Source organism: Falco cherrug, chromosome 3, assembly GCF_023634085.1.
Source record: "Falco cherrug isolate bFalChe1 chromosome 3, bFalChe1.pri, whole genome shotgun sequence".
NCBI lineage: Eukaryota > Metazoa > Chordata > Aves > Falconiformes > Falconidae > Falco > Falco cherrug.
The window spans coordinates 109780210-109806024 of NC_073699.1; the positions used below are offsets into that span (position 1 = coordinate 109780210).

At 52.5% G+C, this 25815-nt stretch overlaps 1 protein-coding gene across 1 annotated transcript; it reads right to left on the reverse strand.

Moving 5' to 3' along the window:
• Positions 1 to 168: 168 nt before the first annotated feature.
• Positions 169 to 21529, reverse strand: C1QA (complement C1q A chain). The gene is made up of 4 exons (XM_005437778.4): positions 21415 to 21529; positions 2313 to 2513; positions 1372 to 1566; positions 169 to 1232 (listed from the first exon to the last, which is right to left on the reverse strand). The coding sequence occupies exons 1-4, from the start codon at positions 21527 to 21529 to the stop codon at positions 664 to 666; spliced, it is 1080 nt and encodes a 359-aa protein (XP_005437835.2). The 3' UTR covers positions 169 to 663.
• Positions 21530 to 25815: the final 4286 nt, after the last annotated feature.

A 25815-nucleotide genomic window follows, 5' to 3' on the forward strand; every position in this document is an offset into this window, starting at 1 on the left:
GTGCCAGCTCTGCTTGTACGCTCTGTTCCCTCCTGTCTTTCTGCCTTTGTCGTTAGGGTTCTCCAAAGAGAAGCTGGGATTGCTTCTCTCCCTGGGCAGCTCGGGAAGGGACCCGGGACATAAATGGTTTGGGAAAAACGCAAGAATAAGAAAGGCAACCCAAGTGGCTGTTGTGGAAGAAGGGTTTATTTGTACTGATGGGAAGGATGTGAGAGGCAGTAGTGGCTCAGCACCAGAAGGACATTTGCAATGGTTAGTGTAGCAGAAGCAGTGGCATGCAGTGATTTCCCACTCAGGAGCAAAGAGCCACAGCTGATGAAGGGCTCTTTCTGACCCCGTGACAACTGGGTCTCTCCAGTGTGGGGTCTGAATGTCCAGGAGGAGAAAGAGCTGCTGGGACCAGAAGCCCTCTGCCTCCAGGCTGGAGCGGGCAGACTCAGCATGGAGGCAACTGCTAGCAGGGGTCTCACTGATGCAGTGATGACCCACGGCCTGGCCACTTTGTGACATTGGTGGAAGCACAGGACTTGTCTGGTGGCTTGGTTTGCGGCCATCCCTGTTTGTTGTGGTACTAAACCATCCCACACACTCAGAGGGGGAAAACACGTGCAGAGACACCCACTGCAATGTGGTGGTGCTAAGCAGGTCCAAACTGGGAGTCCATCAGCCCATCTGCGGGAAGAGCATGAAGCCATTGAAGACGCTGTCTGCCTCGGAGCCGCTGTAGATCATGTTGCTGCTGCCAGGGTTGGTGCTCACGGAGACCTGGTCGCCCATAGCCAGGCTGAGCACAGTGCTGCCCGAGTTCACCTGCAGGATCGTGCGGCTGTTGTAATCACAGAAGCTGACCACGCGCTCCTTGTTCTTGGTGATGCTCAGGCAGAGGTCCCCGCTGGAGATCACCTGGTAGGCGAAGTAGTAGAGCCCAGGGACACGGCAGGTGAATTCCCCAGTCTGGGGATTGTAGGAGTCCTCCTGGTTGGTGATGATGTTGTCAAACACAACTGTCCCGCTGTTGAACCGTGGGGACCTCAGCGAAGCGGAGAAGGCAGGACGTGGCTGGTCCAAGATGTTGCCAGCTTTCCCCTTGTCCCCCTTCGGCCCCGGCTGTCCTGGGAGCCCAGGGAGGCCAGGCAGGCCGGGGTAGCCCTGTCTCCCTGGCATGCCAGGAGTCCCTGGCTCGCCTGCATCCCCCTTGGGTCCCTGGATGCCTGTCCTCTGTGTTGATTTCCCTAGGGAGAAGTGGTGAGGAGGAACTGTTCATGCACATCCAGCATCTCCCGAGCTGCTCTCACAGACCGTGATGCTCCCACCAGGAGGCTTGAAGCTCCCAAGCCACCTGCACCACCCGCATCCCCAGCTCCCCATTACCTGGCTCTCCCCTGTCACCCTTCTGCCCTGGCCTCCCATCAAGGCCAGGGATTCCAGGGAAGCCATCCTTGCCGTTTGGTGCCTGACACAAGCCGTCCTCCAGCAGGGCCGTGCCCAGCACTGATGCCAGGATGCTGGTCGCCAGCCAAAGCCCAGGTTGCATCCTGCCTGCCTGCAGGCGCTGGGGTGGGGGAACTGCAGATGGAGGCAAGAAGAGAGCAAACACACAGGTGCACCTTCAACACAGACATGCAAGTGTGCAGGTCAGCTGCACATGTCGTCCATGTCACCCATGTGTTGTCCAGTACAGATAGCTGGACACCACATGCAGTAGTGAAAATAACTTCCTGGAAGGATTTTGAGGCTGTTTCCTTGTGTGATCTGAAATCATTGATGTTACTCATGTGCCCATGGTCGGGTGGAATTGGAAAGCCCAGGACATGGAGCGTGGCGTAAACCCTTTGGTGCATGTCCTGGGGATGGGTGGTTGCACATCAAATGCATGCAGAGGATGCTTCTTCCAGTGTTGGGGAGCAAGCACTGATGTATGGGGGCAGTGGTCCCATGGGATAGAAAGCACAAGTGAGGAAGGGATGCAGAAAGACATGACAGAAGAGGGAGAAACAGGCAAAAGGGATCCAGGTCTCCAACACACAGAGCTGGGAGAGAGGAGGAATGTTCTGAGCGCACAGACCTACCCCAAAACTGCAGTACTTAGCCTGGGACAAGCTTGCAGAGCCCAGTGATGTCCACAACCACATGGAGACATGGAGCAAGGACAGATTACTGCAGCCCACCCCCTCCACCCCCCCATCTTCTCTCCCTTTTCCTACTTTAAATCCTGGTGGAGGAGGAAAGTGAAGAAAGGAAGGTGGCAGGGAACAAGGACTGAGAGTGATGACAGAGAAGGCATGTGTCCCCAGCTATTTGGGGTGACTTACCTCCTTGCTGGGGTGAAGACAGACCAGTCTGAACAGTCTGTTTTCTAGAAGCTCTTGCCTGGCAGCAGGGAGGAAAGGGGTGGGGGTGGGCTGGGGTGTAGTTGCATGCACGGTGGTTTGCCTGGTTGGGGAAGAGAAATGCCAGGTTTTGCTTTCTCTGCACAAAAAAGAAACTCGTTTCCCTTTCCACATTTGGTCGTGCTGGTCACAGTCAGGGAACAGCTTGGTCAGCGAAAGTGCAGGACCACAGGGTTCCCAGCAGCACGGTCCCCACGGCAGGGACCAGTGGTGACTGGGCACAAAGCAACACAACAATGGAGGGTGCCCCAAGGCACGCCACAGCTGTCACCGCAGGTGACCCATGGTGTGAGCACTAGGTGGCATGGCCATCCAAGGGATGCTCGTCAGGGATCACGCTTGATGACTCCTGGTCTGGGTGGTGGGCAGAGCACGGCTGTCACTGACCTTGTCATCCCTGCTGCTGGGGGCTGACCCCTCCAGATGCCCACCCTGAGGGAGCAGGGCTCCGGGAAGGATCACCAGTGCCTGTGTGGCTCAGCAGGGCCTCGAGCATCCTTGATGAGACATCTCCTTCCTACTGCCCTCACTTCAGTGGTTTGGGGACCTTGTCTCTGTAGTAGAGCGGGAGAAGATGGGGGTCTATGGCACCTAGGTTGCTCCTGGTCCTGTGCTGCTTTGCACCAGCCAGATCTGGGCAACCCCAGGAGCTGTGGATGGCCTCCCCCTGACCTACAAAATGAAAAAGCCAGTGTCTTACGCCACAGACCCCAGGGAAGGTGCCCAAGGATTCAGCTCTGCCACAAAAAAGTCCAAAAAAGCCACCAGTACCCAAGCCCTACCACGACAGGGAGCAGAGGGATGAGCCATGCCACAATGACCCCAGCAGGTGGCAATCCTGGGGATCCTGGGGACCAGCCCCATCAGATCCAGATCCACCTGGAATCTCCTTTCAGGACCCATGTGGCAGCTGCGCTGACCCTCATGAGAAAGAGACGCTGGGCTTCCCAAAGCAAATGTAGCCACAGCGGGAGCTCGGGGGAGGATGTTCCGAGGACAGAGGGTGGTGTGAAGGCCCAGGACCAGGGTGGTCCCAAAGCCAAGGAGGGCTGACAAACCCTCTGTCCCCCCTGCCTGCCACCTCTAGCAAGGTGTTGCATCACTTCCAAAACAGCTGAAAAAGGGAATCACTAATGTGAAACCAAAAATCAGCCCGGAGGCCCTTACCACACAAAACTTCACTCATCAGTGCATCTCCATTAATAATTACCTTTGGAGATTTGTCACTGAGCTGGTCTTCAATTCATTGAATATATGCCCTCTTAATGCAATAGAATACACATTTTTAATCAAAATGTCACCCCGTAATAAATCAGATGCCCAGAAGAAATGCAATTTTATTTTATCAGCGGAGTTCCTCTATCAACCAGATCTGTAATCGTGTCAAGAAAAGATGACGGGTGAGTTTGAAAAGACCTACCTTCCACAAAATGCTGTTTCTGGACAGTAATTGTATTTCTGCCCTATTGCCCTTTCTTAATATACAGCCAAAATGAGACCACTCCAACATTTCATGCAGGATTGATTGATGGCTCTGTCCTAGTGCTCCTTGGTCTCTGACTGTCCCCTTAACCCCATGTAAATGTTGACTTACAGGGGGCTGGTTGGGGGTTTCCAGCATCTTCTGGAAGATGGTGGTGGTCCAGGCAGCACCTCTTCCAGGTCCTTGAGACCCCTGAGCAGCTCTTAGCCCCAGTCACTTGTCTTTTGATGTCGCTGAGTTCCAATCAAACCTTCCTCCACCATCCTCTGAGCATCTCCTCCTCCTCCTGATCTGCAGCTGGGACGGCTGTGGCTCCAGGGGACGGCTGGCTGCAGGGAGCCGTGGGTGAGCATGGCATGGTGCCGCCCCAGAGGCTTCTGCAGAGCACATCTGCCATCGTCACTGAAATCGGGAATCAAACCTCTTAACACCAATGCAGCATTAAGGAGCAGGTGCTCCTTCATTGCAGCGCTGGGTGCTTGGTGGCATCTCCACAAATCAAGCACACCTGTGTAGATTTTACCGTTACATTTATACACAAAATTATAAGGTCGTACACTCCCAATTACAATGACTGGTTAGTAATTTGCATATAATTGTAGTATTTGCTGTGTCACCCTTTTCTGTTACTATGCTTGCACAGGGGAAGGGGCTTCACCTGGGCGAGGGTCTCCTTGACCTGTGGGCGTGATTTTTAGTGTTATAATGAAGGGAGTTCACTTCAGGACACCTTAAAAGTTAGTTTTGTTGCCAAGTTGGGAGGCTGGATGTTGGCCTTGCCAAGCTGTCCAATAACCCGTCCTATACACTATAGAACCTGGGTGCTCTGGTTGCGGTCTGGAGAGTGAGGACAGAGGGTATTATGGTCTATAGCATAGGGACTTCAAGGAACAGTCTGGGATAACAAGCAGCACTGCGATTCATACGTCATTGGTTAATAAGCGTGAACGTAATTCTATCATGAAGGTTAACTCCTTAGAATCAAAATGTTCTTATAAGAACATTATAAGCTTAGAAGAGCTGTTCCATCAACACAAAATACAGGGAGATTCGGTGAAATTTTAAGCTGATCCGCAACACCATCACAAGCATCCCTCCAGCCGGGCACGCTCCTCCTTCCCCCTCCCGTCAGGGCCGCTCTGGGAGCGGGCGCAGGCAGCGGGGTGACACGCCACGAGGTGGCAGCGCTGCCTCAGCCATGCCTGGTGGCACCTGCCGTCGGGGCTCCGCGGCCTCCCCCGAAAGCAGGTGGCTGGCCGCGCCTCCCCGTGTCCCCAACGGCCACGCCGCGGGATGCCCAGCCGCGGAGCGAGCCCACGGGCATCCCTGCCTCGGAGCCCGGAGCCACAGCAAAACCCCCTTCCCTCCTGCAAACGGCCCCAGTGAGGCCACGAACATCCTCCCCCCAAGCTGGGAGCAGTTTGGTACCCTGAGAGCCGGGGAGAAGTGGTGTTGCACCGGTGAGGACCAAGCCGTGGTTGGAGTTGCAAGGGGTTGTGATGCCCTGGCAGGTTACCCCAGCTGCTGCAGGTCCAGCAGCATCCCACCAGCACCACCGCCAGCATGGAGAAAGGGCAAGGACGATGGAGGGCACCCTCAGATGGCGTGAAATGGGGCCAAGGCCAAGGCAGAGGGGAAGGTGGGTGTATGCTGGAATAGCCAGGGCACCGCAGAGCCCTGCAGAGCACCACACAGCACCAAAACCCACCCCGAGGAGGACAGCCCGGGGTCTGGGGGAGCCTGACCACTGTGGTCAGCATCCACATCATTTAGGGTACCTGTCACGGCCTCCTGGCTCTGCTGCAGACCCAGACAGCCTTGCTCCAGATGGATTTTACCCCAAGCAACCCTCCTTTCAGGATGGGCCATGGGGTGCCAGCTCCTTCACCTCCTTGCTGCCCCACCACCTGGTGGTTCCAGGCAGGATCAGTCAGTGCCATCCGAGCCTTGCACCCCTTCATGGAAGAGAAGTGACCCCTGCAAAGCCCCCTCCCTGCATCCCCAATGCCTTCAGGCACACACGAGCTGCCTGACAGCAGACAGCGGGGAGGGATGCTCCTCCACTGCCTTCCCTGCTGGGGATCCCCTGGGGTGCAGAGTGGTGACAGGCAGGAGCTGCCAGAGGAGGATAAACGAGGTAGCCAGCGCCTCCCTGTCACTGCTGAGGAGACAGCGACGAAGGCAGGTGGTGGGAGATCAGCAGTGCTGGCAGGTACTGCACACGCCTCTGCTGCCAGTCACCAGCATCCCAGCCTGCCACCCGCACCCCCAGGAGGTCAGGACAGCTCAGAGCATCCGTGCTTCTGCCCTCGCTGGTGGCTTGAGGATGCCTGAATAACCACTGCAAACTGGTTTTGCAGCGGTTGAGCTGGCCTGTCCCCAAATGCTCACCCTGGGCCGCTGACCACCGGGTAAACTCCCTGCGCAATGCAATGGAGTTGGCATGCATTCTGCAGGCTCCCATGTTTCCATCAACCGAACAAGAAGCTGGGATGGTTCGAGTGCCCTGAAAGGATTTCCTGACGCGTCAGCTGAAAATCAGGCTGCAAGGCCACTTGCCACGCAATGTCTAAAACGTTTTAATTGTTTTCCTAGGGGATGTGGTATTCCTATGACAGATGCTTGCACAGAGCAGGTGGGAGGAACAAAGACAGGTATGGGGTTTAAAAGCCAGGATTTTATGCTCCAGCCCTTTCTCCTGTCTCCTGGTGCTGATACACATCCCTGTTGGCTCATGGGATGAGAAGAGATAGAGAAGTGCTGAGCAGCCCTGGGCAATGCTAGGAAAGCATGTCCCATCCCTCCTCCTCTTGTTCTCTGTTAGGGATGTCAGGGCTTTTTGTTATTCAACATCTATTGGTTAATTTGGCTGATTGTTTCCCATTCTTTAATGTATCCATTATTTATTTATTCATTTGTGTATCGAGCATTTCCGGATTGATCACTTTGGCATGTAAATGAGCTGCTCTAGTGCCTGTCACTGAAATTTGTAGATTGGGAGAGTTTACAATCAAATACAGCCGGAATCTAAATCACAACATTTCAGGCGATAATAGCAGGGAGAAGGCAGGAAGGATGTGCCATAAATAAGATGGGATCAGAGCAGGGTGCCCATAGCTGTGCTGACAACACACCAGCAGCCCCGGGGCATGCAACAGGGTCCCTGCTTTGTGGCATTGCGCTGTGGCTGGTTCCCCCAGCACAGAAGGGCAAGCAGAGGAACCAAAAGGCTTTTGGGGAATGGTAGGATCTAGCCACTACTAGGAGTAGGGCTACTCCTCGAACCAATCTCTGAAGGGGGCTGATTTTAGCATGGTGAAAAGTATGCAGACTATGGGCTGCAAGGGGCATCTGGCCCATTGTATGGGATACTGATTTGTTTGCCACCGTGGCTCACGTTTGGCTTCTTCCTACCACTCAGGGCTCCATCAAAAGCCTGTGGATGCATCCAGGATGCAAGCCTGTCCATCTTAAGGCCAGTAAGGGAGATCACTCAAGATGAGTAGAAGTGATCGCAGTGCTGTAAGCCTTCCTGCAGGCAATGGGCACGGCGGCTGGGCTGAGGAGCAAGGAGCCAGCCAGGACCCCTGCAAGGCCAGGGGAGAGGTGCCTGTACCACTCCATGGCAGGGCATCCCGGGACAGAAATCCAGCCAGGAGAAAAATTATGTTCAGCAGGCACAGTGCTGTGTGAATCCCAGCATTTAAAACTTCGCATTTTTTTTTTTTAATGGCTTAAAAACCACAAGGCAACTGAAAAAAAATACAAGTCATGGTCCTTCCTTCCTCCCCCTCTTGGCTTTATGCTATGGCTCAGGAAACAAGGCTTGGAAAGACACCCTGGACAATAGGAGTTTCCCTTCCTAATCCAAAGTGATGGCCATACTGCGAGGGAGGCACAAGATCCTCTTCTCTGGGCTTTGTGTTTTGATGCCCTAGTTCTGGGTATGCGAGGTTTGCTTTCTTTGGGGCCATCAGGGCATGGCAAGACCATCATGAATCCCTCCACCAGACGGGGATGTGCTATTCCCAGGCAAGCGGAGACCACCATGCACTCCTTTATAGCAATGTCATGCTTTCCACTGGGCTGAGATGACCAGCATGGATCCTTCCTGCATGTCATGCACAGCCAGATCCTGATGGCTGCTAGAGCATCGCATGCTCTTCGCAGGCTAACCTCAATGCCATCATCTGTTTCCCTGATGTAACACCTTGAAAAATGAAGTAGAAGTTTCCTGCAGGTGAGTGTTAGTGTTAACTGGGTCAGCGGCAGCTGGAGGTCCATGCTGGCTGGAGACTATTACAACTTATTTCTATTACAACTCACTTTCCACAGTGGCTTCTCCAGGAGCTCAGCTTCCCTTTGACTGACCTTGGCTGCTGGATCGATCCAAAGTTGCAAACTCACTTCTCACGTCCCCACAATTTGGAGAGCATCTGATTGCTGCTTCAAAGGCTTTGATTGCTTTTGCTTCTGGGCAGCAGGACCCCGACGGGTGGCTCGCAGGCACCATCAGCCAACCTCCAGCTTAGTGGATTTGCTGAGGAATATCCCAGCCCAGCTGCAGCAATGCTGTGCAGAGCCAGACCTGATGTTTTCAAGGTTGGAGATGTATTCAGGTGGCGGTAGGCTGGAGGTCACCATGCCTCCTTGTCCCTCCGGCCCATGCTTGAGCCCTTCAGCAGCAGGAGTAAGGCGTTGACGCCGGTAGCTCCCTGGGGTCTGGTTCCCCAGGTGGGCAGAGGGCAGCAGCACTGGTACCCTCGGCACTCATGTGGTCCACACACCTACAGCATCCTCTCCAGCATTTTCATTAGCTCGGCAGCTCATTACTTTCTGTCAGCAGATCCCAACCTCTCTGCTTCTGCCGTGCTCCCTGTGGGTTCACCCTACTCTTCTCAACCACCTCCATCACTTTGCAAGGAGGAGGTAGCCCCTTCCCAGCTTGGGCAGACACTTTTCCACTTGCAGTGGCATTAACTACTAGAGATGCCGTCCCGCAGGCGCTGCTGGAAGTCCTCTCCCTCCTCTCTGCAGGCAGAGGTCAAACCCGTGTCCTTGCTGCCAACTCAAAAGCAAATCGATCAACATCTAGGAGACAATTGCAGTCCTCATCGAGCCTCTGCGTGGGGGGCAGTCGCGTGGCAGCCCCAGCACTGACTCCCTGGCCTGGAAGTTATTCTTTACTCAGACTCTTAATTTCAGAGCTGCACTGAGGGATGAGAAGACTCCTGGCTTCTAATTAATTACTGAGTTCCCTGTAATTGGTGCAATTTACTGCCAGTCTATCTGTTTTATTGCACTGCGGAAAAGGTCATTTTCTAACACTATTTTTTCAAACACCCTAGTGAGTGGCCATAAGATGTGCCTTGAAATTCATCTCCAAACTCCAAAGCCAGGGGGAAGGTTGCAATGGGGGGCAGAAGGCGACTGCGGTTCCGTGCCCATCACCAGAGGTGTTCACCCAGGAGGTCCCTGGGGGAACCACACGTGGCACTTGGGGAACACAGTGTGGGGGAACTGGCTGCATCTGGGCACTGGGTCCTGGTCCTCTGGATCTGGGTCTGGTACACACATGTCATAGCATGAGGCCAAGCACAAGCTGACACGTGTAGGAGACCCTCAGCTGGGCTTCATGTGGCATTTCGTGTCACACAGTCTGGGCGTTTTATGGCGGGTTCAGATCCATCCTGTAATGGGATGGATTTGTTTACATTAGTCTTTATAAGGAGGTTTCAGGAGCCTCAGGATGGGCAGATCAGGCAGTGGGATTTCTAGGGAGCTCTAATCTAATCCCTGAGCTTTTCAAATTAATTTATTTGGGGAAACCAAATGGAGCCTCTCATTTGCCACAAGGGTACAAGAAGATTAGCAGGTTGTCTCTCCCAGTCTGTCCTGAACTGGATGGACCTCCCTAATCCCCTAAAAGCCCATGTTGGTGGGGAGCATGTGTCTGTGTCTCTGCTCAAGTGTCACCTATCCTGCTTTGGTGTAGCATCCCCTAGGTAGAGCCATATCCTTCCACTTAAAGCCATGCTGATGTGCCTCACTGGGGCTTAAGAGGGGATTTTACTGAGCCCTTTAAATTGTCTCATTCACTAATTAATGACCGGGTTTTGGTTTCGGAACAAGCACTTAGATAAACCGCAAAAGTGCATTTCATTAATCTTAATTAATGATTTAAATACTCAGAAGCCTCTGCTAAAGCCCTGTGATTGATGGCAGCTAGCTGGCTGTATCACCATGCTTTGGTCCCTTGGCATCCTTGACTGTACAGTGGGGATATGGGCACTGACCCTCCTTGCTTTCCCTTTGCCTGCTGCCTTCAGATCTAGGCTGGTCACCTCTCTGGAAGGTTTTAGCTAGGTGCTTGATCAGAAAGTGAATGAGTGACAGCTCATATCTTGTGCTACACACAACATCTTCCCTGAATTTAAACTCTTGCGTGTCTCTGTGCGTGCAGCCGCAGTGTGCCAATAGCTAGGGCTGGTGGAAAACAGGGTTTGCAGACCCTGGAAAGGAAGAGCTGGGCAAACCAGGCAAGAAATTGTACTTCAGGCCACTGCAAAAGCACCTTCCACATCCCTGCAGGGCTTGGAGAGCCCATGGGGCACAAAGCATGTTGCATGCCATCCTACGGGATGTGGCACCAAGAGCACTTCCCAGTGCCGAGACGCTGAGGAAAGACCTTCCATTAGATGCACACACATAGCTGTGCAATTGCTCATGGAGACAGGATTTAAGGGGGAAAAAGGACTCTCCTGCTCTGCCAAAAACCTGCTGCTGAGCCTGAACTTGGAGATGGCACCTGCCCGCACCCTGGACCTGCACGCTGCCTGCACTCTGCGCACTGGAGGGGCTGTGCCCAAGGTGGTCGCTCCCACACTCCTGGCTCCCTGAGGGGTTAAGATAGAGGTATCTGTCACAATTAAAGTTAAGAGCATTTGATAAATGCTCGTTTGCATGCCCACAAAGGAGCACAAAAGGACAATGGCAGGAGAGGGACCCCAAACAATACGCTAGGGCTACTCCCAGGCCCATCACAGGAGAGCCATCAGCCCATCAAAGGCCAATCTCCACAAGCCCAGAGGAGCACAGGGACACAGTGTCAGCTGGGAACCCAGATTGCAGACTCCAGAGGAACAGCCACCTTGTCCAGGGCCCCTTCCAGGGGTCCCAGCGGACCCATCAGCCCCAGTGTCGAGGTGTGAAACCCATCACCATGAGTCACTGGGAGTAGCTCCTCAGGTCACCTTTTGGACCGAGGGGGTTGCTGCCTAGGGGTGTCAGATCCATCATGGGACGCAGGGTAAGAGCATTTTTGGATTTATTATGGACAAGCTGGGTGTCCATATGGACACTGTGGGAACTGGGAAATGTGGACACTGGGAACTGGAGGCATCCACATTGCATATATGTGTGTATATGTATGTGGAGAAAAATAATAATAATTATATATATATATTCTCAGGACCTCCATCCTGCCCAGCCAGAGAGGGGAGCAGAATGTGGCTGTTGGTGTCCTCAATGTTCTTTTGGGTGCTCTGACTTTCTGTCTGTGACCTGTGTGGCCAGCCAGGTATATAGGTATATACGTATATATGAAGTACATGTGTGCTTTGTCTGTGTGTGCCTGCTGGGAACACACGCCTTTATGAGGAGCAGTCAACGTGGAGTCACTAAGGGGAAATCATGCTGATGGAAGGGCTGGCTGGGTACACCAGGGGAGAGTGGTGGATGTTGTCTACCTTGACCTCGGCAAGGCTTTGGATGCTGTGTGCCACAACATGCTCACGGGTAAGCTCAGGGAGCGTGGGTTAGAGGAGCGGGCAGTGAGCTGGGCTGAGAACTGGCTGACTGGCAGAGCAGAGGATCTGCCCTGAGGCCATGCCTGGAGAGCTGTGCCCAGTGCTGGGCTCCCAGTTCCAGAGGGACAGGGAACAACTGGAGAGGGTCCAGCGGAGGCTGCAAAGGTGATGAGGGGGCTGGAGCATCTCCCTTGTGAGGAAAGGCTGAGAGACCTGGGGCTGTTCAGTCTGAAGGAGACTGAGAAGGGATCTTACCAACGCCTACAAATATTCTAAGGGCCAGGGTCAAGAGGACCTTCCAACCCCTTTTTTCCAGAGTCCAGGCGCTTCTCAGTGGTGCCCAGCACCAGGACAAGGGGCAACAGGCACAAACTGCAACACAAGAAGTTCCTTCTGAATATGAGGAAGAACTTCTTTACCTTGAGGGTGATGGAGCAGGGGGGCAGGCTGCCCAGGGAGGCTGTGGGGTCTCCTTCTCTGGAGACATCCAAACGCGCCTGGATGGATCCTGTGCAGCCTGCTCGGGGGGAACCTGCTCCAGCAGGGGCTGGACACGGTGATCCCATGATCCCAGAGGTGCCTTCCAGCCCCACCGTGCTGAGATTCTGTGATCTTCAGCCTCACTACTGGTTGGACACAGGGACAGGGAGCTGCAGCAGCCTCACCTCTCTCAGCTCTTGGATCCAGCATAATAGATTTCCCACTAATAATAAATAATAAAAGCAATTTCATGATGAAGAGATCGGGAATCAGCATAGGAACCACCCACACTTGTGTCTGCTGTGGTTACAGGGATCCCGCTGCAGACCCTGAGTGCTACATCCACTGGTTATACAGACAGGGAGAGAAAAAGCCCCTTTCTGGAGAGAACACCAAGAAGCTGTGCCCATAATGTTGTTCTTCCAGGAGATGAGCATCCTCCTGCTCCTCTGGGATCTCACTAGTTCAGTGAGTGACACGCACATCCTTCTCTTTCAGCATCCCAGTTACTTTGTGGTTTGGATCTGGAGGTGAGAGACTGTTGTCTGCAGCTCTGCGGTGATATCTGCTTGACTTTTCACTGAGACCTGGCTCCACTACAGCGAAATCCTTGTTCTCTCCCTAGGCATGCCCTTCTCTCAGAGGAGAATCAGGAAGGGGGACTCCCTTCATTTCATGTCATCTGATAAAGAAGGATGTTTTAAAGCCCCACTTCCTCGAGTCATGAGATTGAGTGCAAAACTCTGTTTCCACCTAAAAGAAGTACATTTATGCCCATCTGGTGAAGGGAGAGCCCCAAAACATTATCAAAAGGCTGCTGTCCGTTTAGACATCAAAAGCTGAGGATGAGAACTCAAAATCAATAATGGTTTTTAAGCCAGGCCTGACTGGAGGTCTGGAATAGGTTTGGGGCAGAGCAGGGGGTCCACCAGCACCCCCAGGGTGACACTGAGGAGCATTCTAAATTCCTGGGAAACCTAGGGGCACAGGTTATAGGTGTCACCTGGGGTGGCAGCATCTCCCCTGTGCCTCTGAGGTCCAGGCATGTGCTGAGCAGCAGCTGGCCTTCCCTACGGCCGGTGTGCCTGAGGTTGTGCCTGGGATGGGGAGCCTTCCCTCGGGTCTCAGGGCTGCAGAGATGTCAGTCTGGTCCTTGCTCTATGCTGTACCTCCTCCTCCTTTATTAAACATCACACTTTGCTTTGGATGCTGCTTAAATTCTAATCAAACCTGCTTGCCAATGGTTACCCCCGAGCCCCCAGGGGTGTACTGCCAAGGGCTCCTGTGTTTCTGGCATCTCCAAGGCAGCATTTCTTCTGTGCCTTTCTGCCTCAGCAGTGCTCTCAGCACAGCCGATCCCGCTGCTTTCTCATCTGACTGTGCAGGGTCTTTGCAGGGGAGGAACAGATGGGAACCACCAGCAGGACATCCACCCCAAGGGAAAGCTGGCAAGCTGGAGAGAAGCACTCTGGGGCATCCATCTTAACCAGACATCTACCTCTTCACGAGTGCTAGTGGTAAATTTGCACTAGTGCACTTCACCGTACCCTCCGATGGCTCAGCCCTGCTGTCCAGACAGCCCCAGAGCCCTGCAGGATTGCTGCGATCTGCAGCTAGTCCTAAATGGTCCTTCATGGGACGACCCCTGTGAGTGCAAACTCACTCGAGTGTCCTCAAACCAGACTCGGGAAGGAGGGGCTGTTGCTGTCTGATTGTCCTTAGGGGGTGTTATTTGGATCAGACTGAGGACAGATAAATAATCTGCATGCAAAGTGCTTTCCTCATGCACAGCTGGCTCGCGTGACACATACAGGAATCAGGGAGCTGGGGAAGGTTCATTATACCTGGGATTATAGAAGTGTCTGACAACTGCTTACTGTAAGCCGGCCAGAAGAAAAGGATGCTCTGCATTTTGATGAGACCCCTGCATGAGTGAGCAGCAGCAGCAGCAGCCGGGGAAAGGCACTGCTGGGACTTGCTTTCCTTGTGGACCCTAGGACCTGACAGCATCAATGGGCCACCCTGCAGCTGTGCTGAGTGGCCAGGGAAGTGGACCAGGAGGTCACTGGAGGATGGGGACAGTGCCTGCACACCGCTCCCACCCTGGATGGGCTGTTCTGGGGATGCCCTTTGGAGACGTGGTTGATATGGCCGTGTCCTCTGTCCGCGCCTGGTGCATGACCTGCGCCTGGCTGCAACCCCTCTTCTGGCTCTCCCAAACCTCAGCGAGCTGCTGCCCGCACTCCTCCCTGTCTCCTTTCTCCGTGCTTTACCCCTCCTGCGACAGATCCAGGTGTGCCCTCTGAGTTGACAACAGACAGGGAGGAGAGCCAGCTCCAGCTGGGTGGAGAGGCTGGAAATAGCCTTTCGTACACCATTTTTAGCAGTTCATTTGGAGTTGTGTTTTGCCAGCAAAAGTTCCGCACGCTGTTTATCTCTCTTAGCGGAAGGCTGTGATTATCGCAAAATGAAGCAGCATGTATGCAGTTCCTCGGCAGCACAGAGCCGCTCATGCAGCAGGAGGGATGCAGGCAAGCACAGAGAGTGGCTTCAAAGTGCCATTATTAATTCACACTCACATTCATTGTAATAACACCTTGAATCGTGGCAAATTCAGCTGGTGTTAACCACTCAGTGGAAGCAAGGGGCTTTCCGGGGGAAAAGGTCTGTGTAAAGAAGCGCGCTGGCTTTGCAAGTGCAGCTGCTTGCTCAGCAAATTAAGAGTGGGGTTGTACTGGTTTGACTGGGTCCCTGGCAGTGATGGTGGCTTGGCTTCTCCTCAGCAGTCTTTACATCCCACAGAATTTCCAGTTAGTGGGCACCGAGGTGAAGTTCATTGCGATCCTGTAGACAGGGATAGCCTGTGGACATGGATCTTCACTGAACGTCTCAGATCGCCTCTTCCAGCCTTTGAGCCTCCCCCAGCTCTCACCCCAGGGATGACACCAGAGGCACAGCTTTCTTTTTGGCAGGGAAGGGGTTATAACACACCAGCGAGCTTCAGCCCTGCCTCTCCTGTGTTGATCTGCACTCCTTCTGTGGGACGATTCCTGCTACCCAGTTTGCAGGGCAGCTGCTCAGCCCAGTATTTGCAGGGAAAGAGGGATGGGTCCTGGTCCTGTGCTGACCCCAACCCCCTTGTGCCTTGGCTAAGGGATGAAAAGACACTGACAATTTGAAAAGCAGGGAAAGCAGCATATACACACATGTATGTACGTATATGTAACAAATCTGCTACATAAATACAGGTACAGCAGGGACAGTCACACACACCCATGCATACATCCACCACATGCTTTCCTCTGGATCAGTTTCACTGAGGCTTATAACCCAAAAAATTGTATTTTTTTAAAAAATATATATACTAAGTGTTACACAAGGGGAAAATGCACCCGTGACAGTGTGCGTGTTTGACAGAGGTATTTCTGCAGCTGATCTGCAGCTCGTTCTCCTGCCTGATCTCTGGCTGCTCTGCCAGCAGGACAGGCTGAGGAGAGCAAGTCTGGGTGGCTGCTGACAAATCTTGGAGAGAAAAATGTAACAGCAGTCCCAGGAGCCAGGCTTCCTGGTGCTGGGAGGGTTTTTTGCCCACTGCTGGGGCAGGAGTATGGATAGTAGCAGCAGGGTGTCCATGCCCACCCTCTCCAGGCCAGTGGAGGACATCTCCCATTGAATGCTTTGCTCTTTTTGCCTGCAGCAACACTTCAGCAGCACTGGGAATGGCCTGACCTGGTCTCCCACTGTCAGCAGCCACATCAGCATTGCAAATGAAAAGGGAACAGCTGCTGGTAGGAGATTTTTCCAAACTGGAACCAGGATTGGTGATCAGAGCAGAGCTGTCACTGGGGAGGGGCAGGATGACCCAACCAGAAGACTGATGCAGCTTAGGAAGAGTGGAGGAGAAGGAGGAGGTGGGGATCATCCTGCAGTCCCTGAAGCGTTAAACCTCCAGCCCCAAGTGGATTGGGAGCATGCAGGAGCCACATTAAGAGGGGTCTCAAAGGAGGGGTAGAGCTGGACAGAGTCCCCAAGAAAGGCTCAGATGGAAGGCTGCAGCAGAGCTGGGCGCAAGGAGATGCTCTGGACCCAGTACTGCCAGGCAAAGAGCTGCTCTGGATCCAGTACAGCCAGGCAAGGAGATGCTCTGGACCCAGTACAGCCAGGCGGGGATGGCAAGTCCTGCTGAAAGCACTGGCTGATCCGAATATTTGCATTGTTTTTCTGGCCTTTTCTGATGTATTAATGAAGTGCTTTGAGGCATAGCAGGAGTGAATGCGCCTCCTCAGCACGGCTACTCTGGGCAATGTCTGTTAAAGGAAGCCTGCTCTGCGTGCTTAGTTATTAAAATACATTATTTACAGGGAGACAGAGAAAGCAAGACATGTGATCAGTAATGAGGGTGTAATGCTGCATTCTGGCTACGGTGGGCTCATTTCAGAAACACGCATTTTAACAAGGCCAGAGGCAAGGTCACACATCAAAGGCTGAGTAGGGTAGGTCACGCTTATCGGATGGGGGCTGCATCCCGCAAAGCAGTGCCCTTGGAAGAGGATGGCAGGTTGCAGCAGGCAAAGGCACTGCTGGCTGTGGCTAACAGGGCAAATGCAGTGCTTGTGTGAGCAAGAGGTGCCATGGAGGGTGATGACATCCCTGTCCACATGTCCAAAGCCTTGCAAAGACATGATGTGGCCAACTGGCTTTTGCAGCATCAAGGGGAGGGTTTTTATGGTGTGTCTGGGTGCTGGTGAAGGTCAAGCATGACTGACTTTGTCAAGGGGAGGCAAAGACAAACCTTCCAGACCAGACCCTGGCAGATGCTTTGCATGGTCTGAAGTGTCACTTAGACACCGGGTCCATAGAGGTGTGATCTGAGACCCACTGCCCCGGCACAGTCCTGTCATCACTGTCTCTTGGTCCCACAGCACAACCAGAACTCCCATGGAAGGCAAAGCAGATGCTCCTAGATCAGAGCTGTAGCAAAAAGTGGTCAGGAGTAGGTGTGAGGACCAGGAACTAAAAGGTGCCCAGGGGAGAAAAACATGGAATGCAGGATGGATATACCTATCTTTAGATACATTTACTCATACAAACCACTGTGTGCTCGTCACCCGCTGACACAGGAGGTGGATGTGATCTCCTTCCCCTGATCCCACCACTCCTGCTCCACATGCTGCCATCATAACAGCTCAGCCTCCTGCTCCAGCACCGGGTGGACAGGATGGGTGAGGGGAGGCCACAGAGGCAGGAGTGAGGTCAGGGAATGGAGGTGGGGGGCAGCATCACTTGATCCCCATGGCCGGATGGATGCAGGGGTACAGGGAAGCTCCTTCCTGACCCTTTATCTTCCCTGTGCATGTGGAGGCCATGTGCTGTGTGGGGTGGAAGGGTAACCCTCTGCCTGGTGATTTGAGCATGGAGCCAGCGTTCAGCACCAGGGTGGTCACCTCAAGGAGGTGAGGGTGATGCTGATCAGTGATCATGAAGCTCTGGCTTGGCTTGAGTGTTGGCGCAACCTGGAGCTGCCAGTACCTATTTGTGTAGAGGTGTTTTGCTGTGGCAGAGTCCTTCCTCTGACACCAAGGATGTTCTGCATCTTTTCCCTCATGTGGCATCCATGTGTAGGTCACTCCTCACTCAGACCTCTGTTTCTTTCTGCACGAACTCTGCAGAGGTCCAGGTCTCACTGTATGGCGACACAGCAGAGCTCCGCTGCTGCACAAGTGCTGGCTTTCATGGTGAGCTAATTCCGGAGTCACTAATTTAATGATGATTAATGACAGGTACACCACCCTTTCCTTCCTCCTTTTATCGATTGGGAAAAAAACCCAGAGCGGAGCCGGAGATGAATTAATTCTCTCAAGTGGAGGGGAAACTAATCAGACTGAAATCAGATCGAATTTAGGACTTGCAGGCGAGCAGGAGGATGTGCTGAGTGACATGTAAATGAGAGATGCCCCAGCCAGTGTTGGGTCCGGAGGGACACAGCTGCTGAGCAGGTTCCTCAGGAAGGGCTGGGAAAAGCGGCTGCAAATATAGCAGGCAAGGCTGCATGGGACGTGGCATCTAGGCTGGACCTGCCCAGCCAGGGGACAGAGCCAGGGCCACATACTGGACTGGACTGGGGATGTTGGGAATTTGGGGCGAAGCCTGGCACTAACTTAACCACGGTGCTCAGGGCTTACCCTCTGCCCTGCCCCAACCTTGACTCCGGAGTTGTGTTGCTCTTTGCTACAAACTGCTTTGCAGCGTCACCAGCACTGCTTAAGAGCTGCCACAAGAAGTTGCATTCTGCAAGTCACTGTGACTGCAATTGTTTTCTTTGTGTTTTTCATGTTTGCTTCACCCGGGAATCCCAGCGCAGGGCTAATCGAGGCTGCAGGGGTTAATCTGCCAGGTACCTAACTGTACTAAACCCACATATCCTCCAAGAACATCTATTTCACCTTGAGAAAATATCTCCTCCCCTCTTTTTCTGCAAATCAGTTCACTGGCAGGGCAGAATTGAGCCTTACGGTTCTCTGAGGCCTGGGGCTCCAGCAATCTCCCAAGTATTTAAGCATGACTAATTGGCTTGTGCCTACCATACCAGGGATTTAAAACCTGTATGCTATTCAAGTATGGTCAGGCCCACAGCTGCTCGATCTCTAATAGCATGCACACTCAGCCGTCAGCAAGTGAGGTATTCCAGAGTGCTTTTCTCTTCGCAGTCCAGTGCAATGTCGCCTTGTATTAAGAATGGGACCATGAATCCTAAACTTGTGACCCCAGTGAAGCAGTCAGCGATACCGTGTCAAAATCTTTGGACATGATGCTTCAAAAAAGGATCTTGATGAAACTGTCTTAACTACATGCACATAAACAGTCATTTTTCATCATGAAGAGAGGTTACATCAGGTCCGTTCTGGGACGTGAGCAATCAAGGTATTCTTACAGGACCAGAGAAAGTTTTCTGGTGACACAGAAAACTTGTTCGGTCAAGGCTGTGTGGGTCAGCTCAGGTCAGACTGAGCCAGCATTGCCCTCTGTGGTCATGAAGGCTGTCCGCAGATGCGCTGCATTAGGAGAAGCACAGCCGACACGTCAAGGAAAGTCATCATTCCCTCTACCCAGTTCTTAAGGAGCCACAGGGCAGCCCCGTGCCCAGTTTTGGCCACCCTACTGCAGAAGAGATACCAAGTCCAACGGAGGCCACCAAGATGGCCAGGAGCTGGGGCACAGGATACAGAAAAGGAGACCAAAGGAACTATCAGCCTCTAGAAGGGAGATGTGGGTGAGATCTAATTGCGTCTTTCACTGCTTTAAGTGGAGGTTTTAAAGGAGGCAGAGCCAGAGGTGTAGAGTGAAAGAGCAAGAGGACACAAGGACAGCATCCAGCTTCATGGGGCATAGTCAAAAAATTCCTCCCTGTGACAGTGGTGCAGCCCCAGTCCAGGTGCTCAGGGAGCTTCTGGGATCTCTTGAAGGTTTTCAAAACTCCCCTGGACAAGACCCTCAGCAACGTGATCTGACTTTGATGCTGGGAGGCAGTAACACCAGCCGTACAGCCCCACGACTCTTGGAGTGAGCTGTTAGTGGGAGACAGTGGGGTCTTATGGACAACTCCTGGACAACTCCAGCTCTGTGGGGGAGCGCAGACACAAGCACCGTCTTGGGAACAGTCGGAAAGAGAGGCAGGAGCAAACCAGAAACCTAATTATGGCTCCTGCACAATCAACAGAGGCTCACTTAGACGCTCACTGCCTGAAATGCCCTGGAGACAAAGATGTGGGAGTTGACTCAGAGACCTTGAGGGAATGACAGGGAAGGGACAGCAGGCAGGTGGGAGCATTTTCAGCAGGCAGGAGACAGGCAAGAAGATGAGGAGAGAGGCGCAGTGTTTTGTAGGCTGGTATGGCTGAAAACAGGTCCAAGCTAGACTCGTTATGTCACACCATTTGGTCTGCCACCCTCAGAGAATTATGCAATATTTAACAAATCATTTTCTCCTGTGTTTTGTGGAAAGAGCAGAGAGAGCTCAGCCTCTGAGCCAGATGCTGCTCTCCAGTCCCCAGACTGGCTTGGGGGGATGCTCAGCACTGTGTGCCACAGGGGCAGTGGGGGACAGAGGATTGCCACAGCATCCCTGACCTGCTCACTGCTGGCACGCTGGCTGCTGGCACAGGAGCAGGAGCCAGCTTTGAATTATGGTGCTCTCTGAGAAGTCTCACCAAGGCTGTGCTACCTGCTAGGTGACTTCAGCTGTCACGGTGCAGATGGTCTCTCGAGAGGATGCAGAGGGTCTCTTGAGAGGCTGCAGAGGGTCTCTCGAGAGGCTGCAGACTGGCATTTCCCAAGCTGGGCTCAGGCCAGGATGTGCAGAGGAGGGAGCGGAGGGGAGGGTGGGGCGAAACTGGGCAGGTGGAGAGAAGGAAGGGAGGATGATCCCTGGTCCTTGCCTGACATCCAAGCCTCCTGCCAGGGGAAGGAGGTCCCTGGAGCCGTGGTACTAAGAGGCAGAAGTAACAGCCCTCCTGGCTGCCTCCTGCAGCCCTGCCCTGATTAAAGTGATGCATATCTTGGCAAGTCTAGCAGGGCTGATGCATCCCTGAGGCTGCTTGAAACCCAATTCTGGGAGCTAAAGCCAGCCGTGATCAGTGAAACTCTCTGAGCTGGGCTGGTTCCTCCCCAACCAGCCTTCCTCTGCCCACAGCACCCGTTTTAACACGCTGTGCTGTGCCCATACCGTGGGCAGGCAGGGCTGCCTTCCACCCAGGGCTCAGGGCAGGAATGGCAATGAGTTGTCCCCAGCACCTGCAAAGCAGCTCCTGCCTGCAAGAGCTGCCAGCCCGGTGGGGTGCAGGCAGGGCTGAGCAGCAGCTTCCAGGCTCTCATCAGAGTGAACGTTGCCCATCCAAGCAGCCCAGATGCTCTCCCCCGAGGGCTTGGCTCCCTGGGGCTTGGCACGGGAGCCTTGGCTCTGCTCAGAAGGAGGATGAGTTTATCATTTATTATTGATTGTCAAGAGTGGGGAGTGCCCTGCAGGACACGGGGGATGGGGAGAGGCATACTGGCTCTCCTAGTGCTTCTGCAGCAGTGCTGCTTTGTGATAGAAGTTTAATAAATTGAAAGACACAGTTTCCATTCCATTGGTAATTAACTTCTGCTGTTGTGTTCCCTCCTAATTGTCTCTATTACTCCAGATAAAACTGAGATCAATAGAAACCAAAGTCTGGAGGCAGGGAAAGTTGCAATTAATTAATTATCTCTCTCTTGCGTGCATCCTCCATCTGCTGGTAATCAAACAAGACTGGCTGGTCCTCACGCAGGTCCTGGGCCCTCCATGGCTGCTGGCGTTCCATAGGGATTTTGCAGTGGGCTGAGCGGTGCATCTTGGAGCAGAGAAGGCAAAGGGACAGCCTTTACTGTGCTGCTGCATCCCTCATGGGTGCTTTACCTCTCCAGGTAAATTGGAGAAAAAATTCAGGCTGGATTCCACAAGGTACCACTTCTCCCAGGGTGCTGGCTGCATGGCCATCCCTCAGGCTCGGCAGCTTGTGCTGGGACAGAAGTGCTAGGAAACGCCTGGAAGGCAACACCGCTGATACATCCTCTGTTGAGGCTCATCACTGCCTCTGGGTTGTGGCTGTGAACAAGGCTGGGAAGAGCCAGAAAGTGTCTCTGAGTGGAGCTTCTGAGAGCCTCCATCAGCCTTTAGCATGTTCCATGACACATGGACTAAACCACTTTGCTGCCAGTGCCTGGAGTGAGCTGAGCTCTGGATCCCCTTTAAAGTCTGGAGTATTCCTCCCACTCCTCCTAATCCTGTTGCATGCAGAAAGTGCTTCTCCTGGATGGGCAGCCCCATGCAATTCATGTCCGATCAGCTCCCCCAGCCAAAACTGTGCCTTCTCAGGAATTCCCTGCTGTGACGAGGCCAGCAGCAAGGCAGATCTGCAGCCTGCACAGCACTGACCCGGTGGCCAGCCTTCTCCTGTACCCTCTGTCTGCTGAGGCTCTTGCAGGACACAGCCTTGGACACAGCCTGCTATTGAGAACGGACATTTGGTAAGCATTTATATTAACCTATACCAGTGTGCGGAGAAAATAATACCTTCCCTGTGAAGAGGTGAACACAACAAACTTACAGAAGAACGAAGCCACGGACACTATCCATCAGCACGTGGCCAGCCACAGACAGCTGGTGGGTCTTCATGACCTGGACCCCAGGCAATGAGTCCTGCACTGCTGTGCACTCCTTGAAAGCTGGAATATTTCTTCCCCTCGTGTACTCATGGATACTGTCACATTTGCAGATATTCAAGTGAACCTGAGCATCTTTCTCCATGCTTTGACTCACCTGTGGTTCGGGATGTACGGGCCGGCTCGGCAGGAGGGGTGATGCATGGCTCCTTACCCTGACATTCCATCTATATTCTCCTTGCAGAACTGCTCTCTGCGGTTTTGATATCATTTACTAGGATGTGGGTGCTGCTAAATTGAGAATTTAAAAAGAAACGCTCAGGTGTGCTGTGCTGAATTTCAACACATCCCTCTCCTTCCACCAAGCTCCAAGGACCTGCCTCAGCCCCCTCTCAGGACTTCTCCATCAGAGGCCTTTGCAGGATGTGACCTGTACAAAGCTGGTTTAGACCAGCTCCACGATGCCCTGTGGGACCCTTCCCAGCACGCCAGTTCCCTGCCTGCACCATACCTACGGGTGAGGAGGAAGGTTCAGGAGTTCCCTGGCTTCCAGCAATCTCCATGGGCACAATTTGTGCTCTTATTCTGTGCTCGGTGCAGACCCTTTCAGACAAAGTGAGCCTCTGAGTCACCCTAACCACATCTTTTTCCCTTGGCGAGGCTTCCCCAGCAGCATCAAGGTGATTCTTTCTAGTCTCTTGTGCTTATTTTGGTGTCTAGTGAAGATGGGGGATGCAGAGAGGAGCTGGCAAGAGTTTGTGTGCCCAGCTGAGTCCTGCACTTTTCATGCTTCTTCTACAGCAGCTTTCCTCTCCTTGAGACCTTAAACACCTTCAGCATCTTGGTCTGCAGAACCCATCCCTAAGGACACTGGCTGCAGCTCCACCCTACACCATCTCTGGCTGTGACTTATCCCGTGTTGTCCACCTATTCATCCTGGTCCCCTAAAGTCATCCTTTGCCCTCAGAGGTTCCTACATCAAAAACTACCCTGTTCAGAAAAAAACATTGTGCCTGGACCAGGGGGTCAAGGAGACACTGGACCGCTTGAGTCAAGCCCAGCTTTCCACAATCACGGTAATCACAGATGTTTGCTCCAAAAGCACGGTCACTGCACATTCCCAAGACTTGTAAAACAAACAGGCAAAGGCAGGATATTTTTGCAATGCTAGGCAGGTATTAAGGAAGATAACTGACAGCAGGCAATCTCTGGGGAAAATTCCAGCTAATCCTAGGAGAAAGTGGACAAAACCTATAGTACAAAGGGAAAACAACAGCACCTTTGCCTCCCTGGCTGGGGGAGCTTCCTTTCTGACCTGGGTTATCGTGACAGATGTGTCAGGTCTCGTCCTGTACATTATTCCAGCTGTTTCTCTGCTCCAGCAGGGAAGAGAACCAAGAGACTGAGTTATGGGGGGAGTGGGGGTGGAAATATTAAGGAGAAAAATGGTTTCTGGCCCTGCAGGTGGTCAGCAGGACCTGACAAGGAGACGCTCGCAGGCAGTGATGGACCGTCCTGTCCAGCCTCTCTGGGGAATGCTGTTATTCCGGCTGCTTGAGCACTGGTGATGCAAAGCTGCATTTCCAACGCCAGGCTCGCTCCTGCCTTGACCCTTGGCTACGGTACTAATCCTAAGCCTCTTTGTCCCCTTCTCCCTGCTTGGGAAACCATTCCCCTTTGTGTGTTTATGAATCTCTTAATTTTCCATGTCAACGTGGTCACAGGCAGTTTATGCAGATTTTAGGTGCTAACAGAATTGTCGCTGAAATTGGATAATCCCTTTCCATATTTAAAAGATCGTGATCTCCTTTCTCAACCCTGGTTGCGTCAGGCTGAGGTCTCTGTGCTCCTCCACTCCCCAGATCCTCCCAGCACTGCTGCCAACTGCCATAGCTGCAGATAATAATGTAAGTAAGATCTTAACACCGCCTTGTACGTCCCTGTCTCTGCTGCAAATGCTCTGTCTGGTGCATTGTGCGCCCGCATTAGCCACAGACTATTGGGAATCAAATTAGATTAGAGGAAAAAAGAGATATCAACTACCCTTGATCTCTGAGGTTTGAGACCAATTGTTTGTGACTAAGATCTTCACTAAGCCTGATTTGAGAGGCACATATAATTTGCCTGGAGTGAAACAAATTAATGGAAAAGCCTCTCAAATGAGGTAAATCCATTTTGGGGTCTTGGTCATGCTTGTTAGTCCATAACTGCCTCTGCTATCTTCCAATATGATAAGCCATACTTCTAGGGTAGTACTAGAGTACTTTGCAAAAACCTAAACATGTAAGTAGTGTTTAAAATCTATAAAAATTCTGCATTGCCATCAGCTGTATATTAAGCTGGAGAAATGTTCTTTTAAACACTGTACAACTGTATTGCTAGGTTTTAAAGGTCTGCTATGGTTAAACTGTGAAGTTGCTTAGAAATAAAAAGAAAGTAGTGTCCAAAGGCGGAAAACAGAAATGTGCCCAGGCCCTGGCAAATCAAGTACCAAACCATCATGAATCAGATTAAGTATTTTTTAAGAGCAACTTGCTAACAGCTTGAAAGCTAAGAACGCAACTTTTCCCACACTTGAGGAGGCCAGATCAGGAGGTTGTTATCACTCATAGATGACAACGTATTAAAGGAGGGCAGGACGAGCACATAGGTCCACAGAAAAATAAAATTAAACCACTGCAGTGGTATTTTGCACATCTATGATTAAGGAGATTCCCACACCACAAGGGCTTTTCCAGCGGAATACCTGAGGATTGCCTCAAAGAGAGGTGGTGGAGGAGGCGGTGGAGCAAAGCCAGTGCCTGAAGAGTCACCAGTGACCGGGACTGCACAGGACACAGACAAGACCAGAAGAATCAGATCAGATACAAATTCCCATGTGTAACCTCAAATTGGTGTGGAAGGTGACAGATGTGACACCAATCCATACAAAAACCTCTGTGGCCATTCAGACAGCATACGGCCAGCGGGTCTGAATGCCACACCAAGCAATGGGGGCAAACTTAATAGGCACCTGGATAAACATAATTTATCGAGAAAGTGCCGTGAGATTTTCTGTAAAGGGGAGTCAAGTCTCTCCAACCTTGGAGAGATCTTTGAAGGAGATAGAGAAGGACTATATGGTCAACACCATGTACTTGGATCTCAAAAGGCTGTGGTAAAGGTACCTCAGCCAAGGCTTTTATAGATGCTAAGGTGCCATGGTTCAGTCCTGTGGACTGATAACCAGCTTAAAGGAGAAAAAACACAAGCTGGGAACAGATGTCCCATTTTCATGATGGAAGAGCTCACCGTCAGAGGCCCAGGGATTTAGGCAGAGTCCCAGGCTTGTTAGCATGCTTGTAACACCCAGAAGAGGTGGTGGAAGCTGAAGCAGCAATGCAAATCTATTCAGAATGTTCCAATCTAAAAGTGACCATGAAAAACTGAAAAAAAAAAAAAAAAAAAAAAAGTGTCAAAATGAAGACTGCCTGGG

What these genes read in the sequence shown, in the direction of transcription:
- C1QA (XM_005437778.4), bottom strand. Translation starts at nt 21,529, where the DNA reads ATGCACCGCTCAGCCCACTGCAAAATCCCTATGGAACGCCAGCAGCCA. An exon ending in CCAGCAGATGGAGGATGCAC is followed by an intron (nt 2,514 to 21,414) that starts GCAAGAGAGAGA and finishes GACTGTGACCAG; the next exon opens with CACGACCAAATGTGGAAAGG. An exon ending in GTCTTCACCCCAGCAAGGAG is followed by an intron (nt 1,567 to 2,312) that starts GTAAGTCACCCC and finishes CTCCATCTGCAG; the next exon opens with TTCCCCCACCCCAGCGCCTG.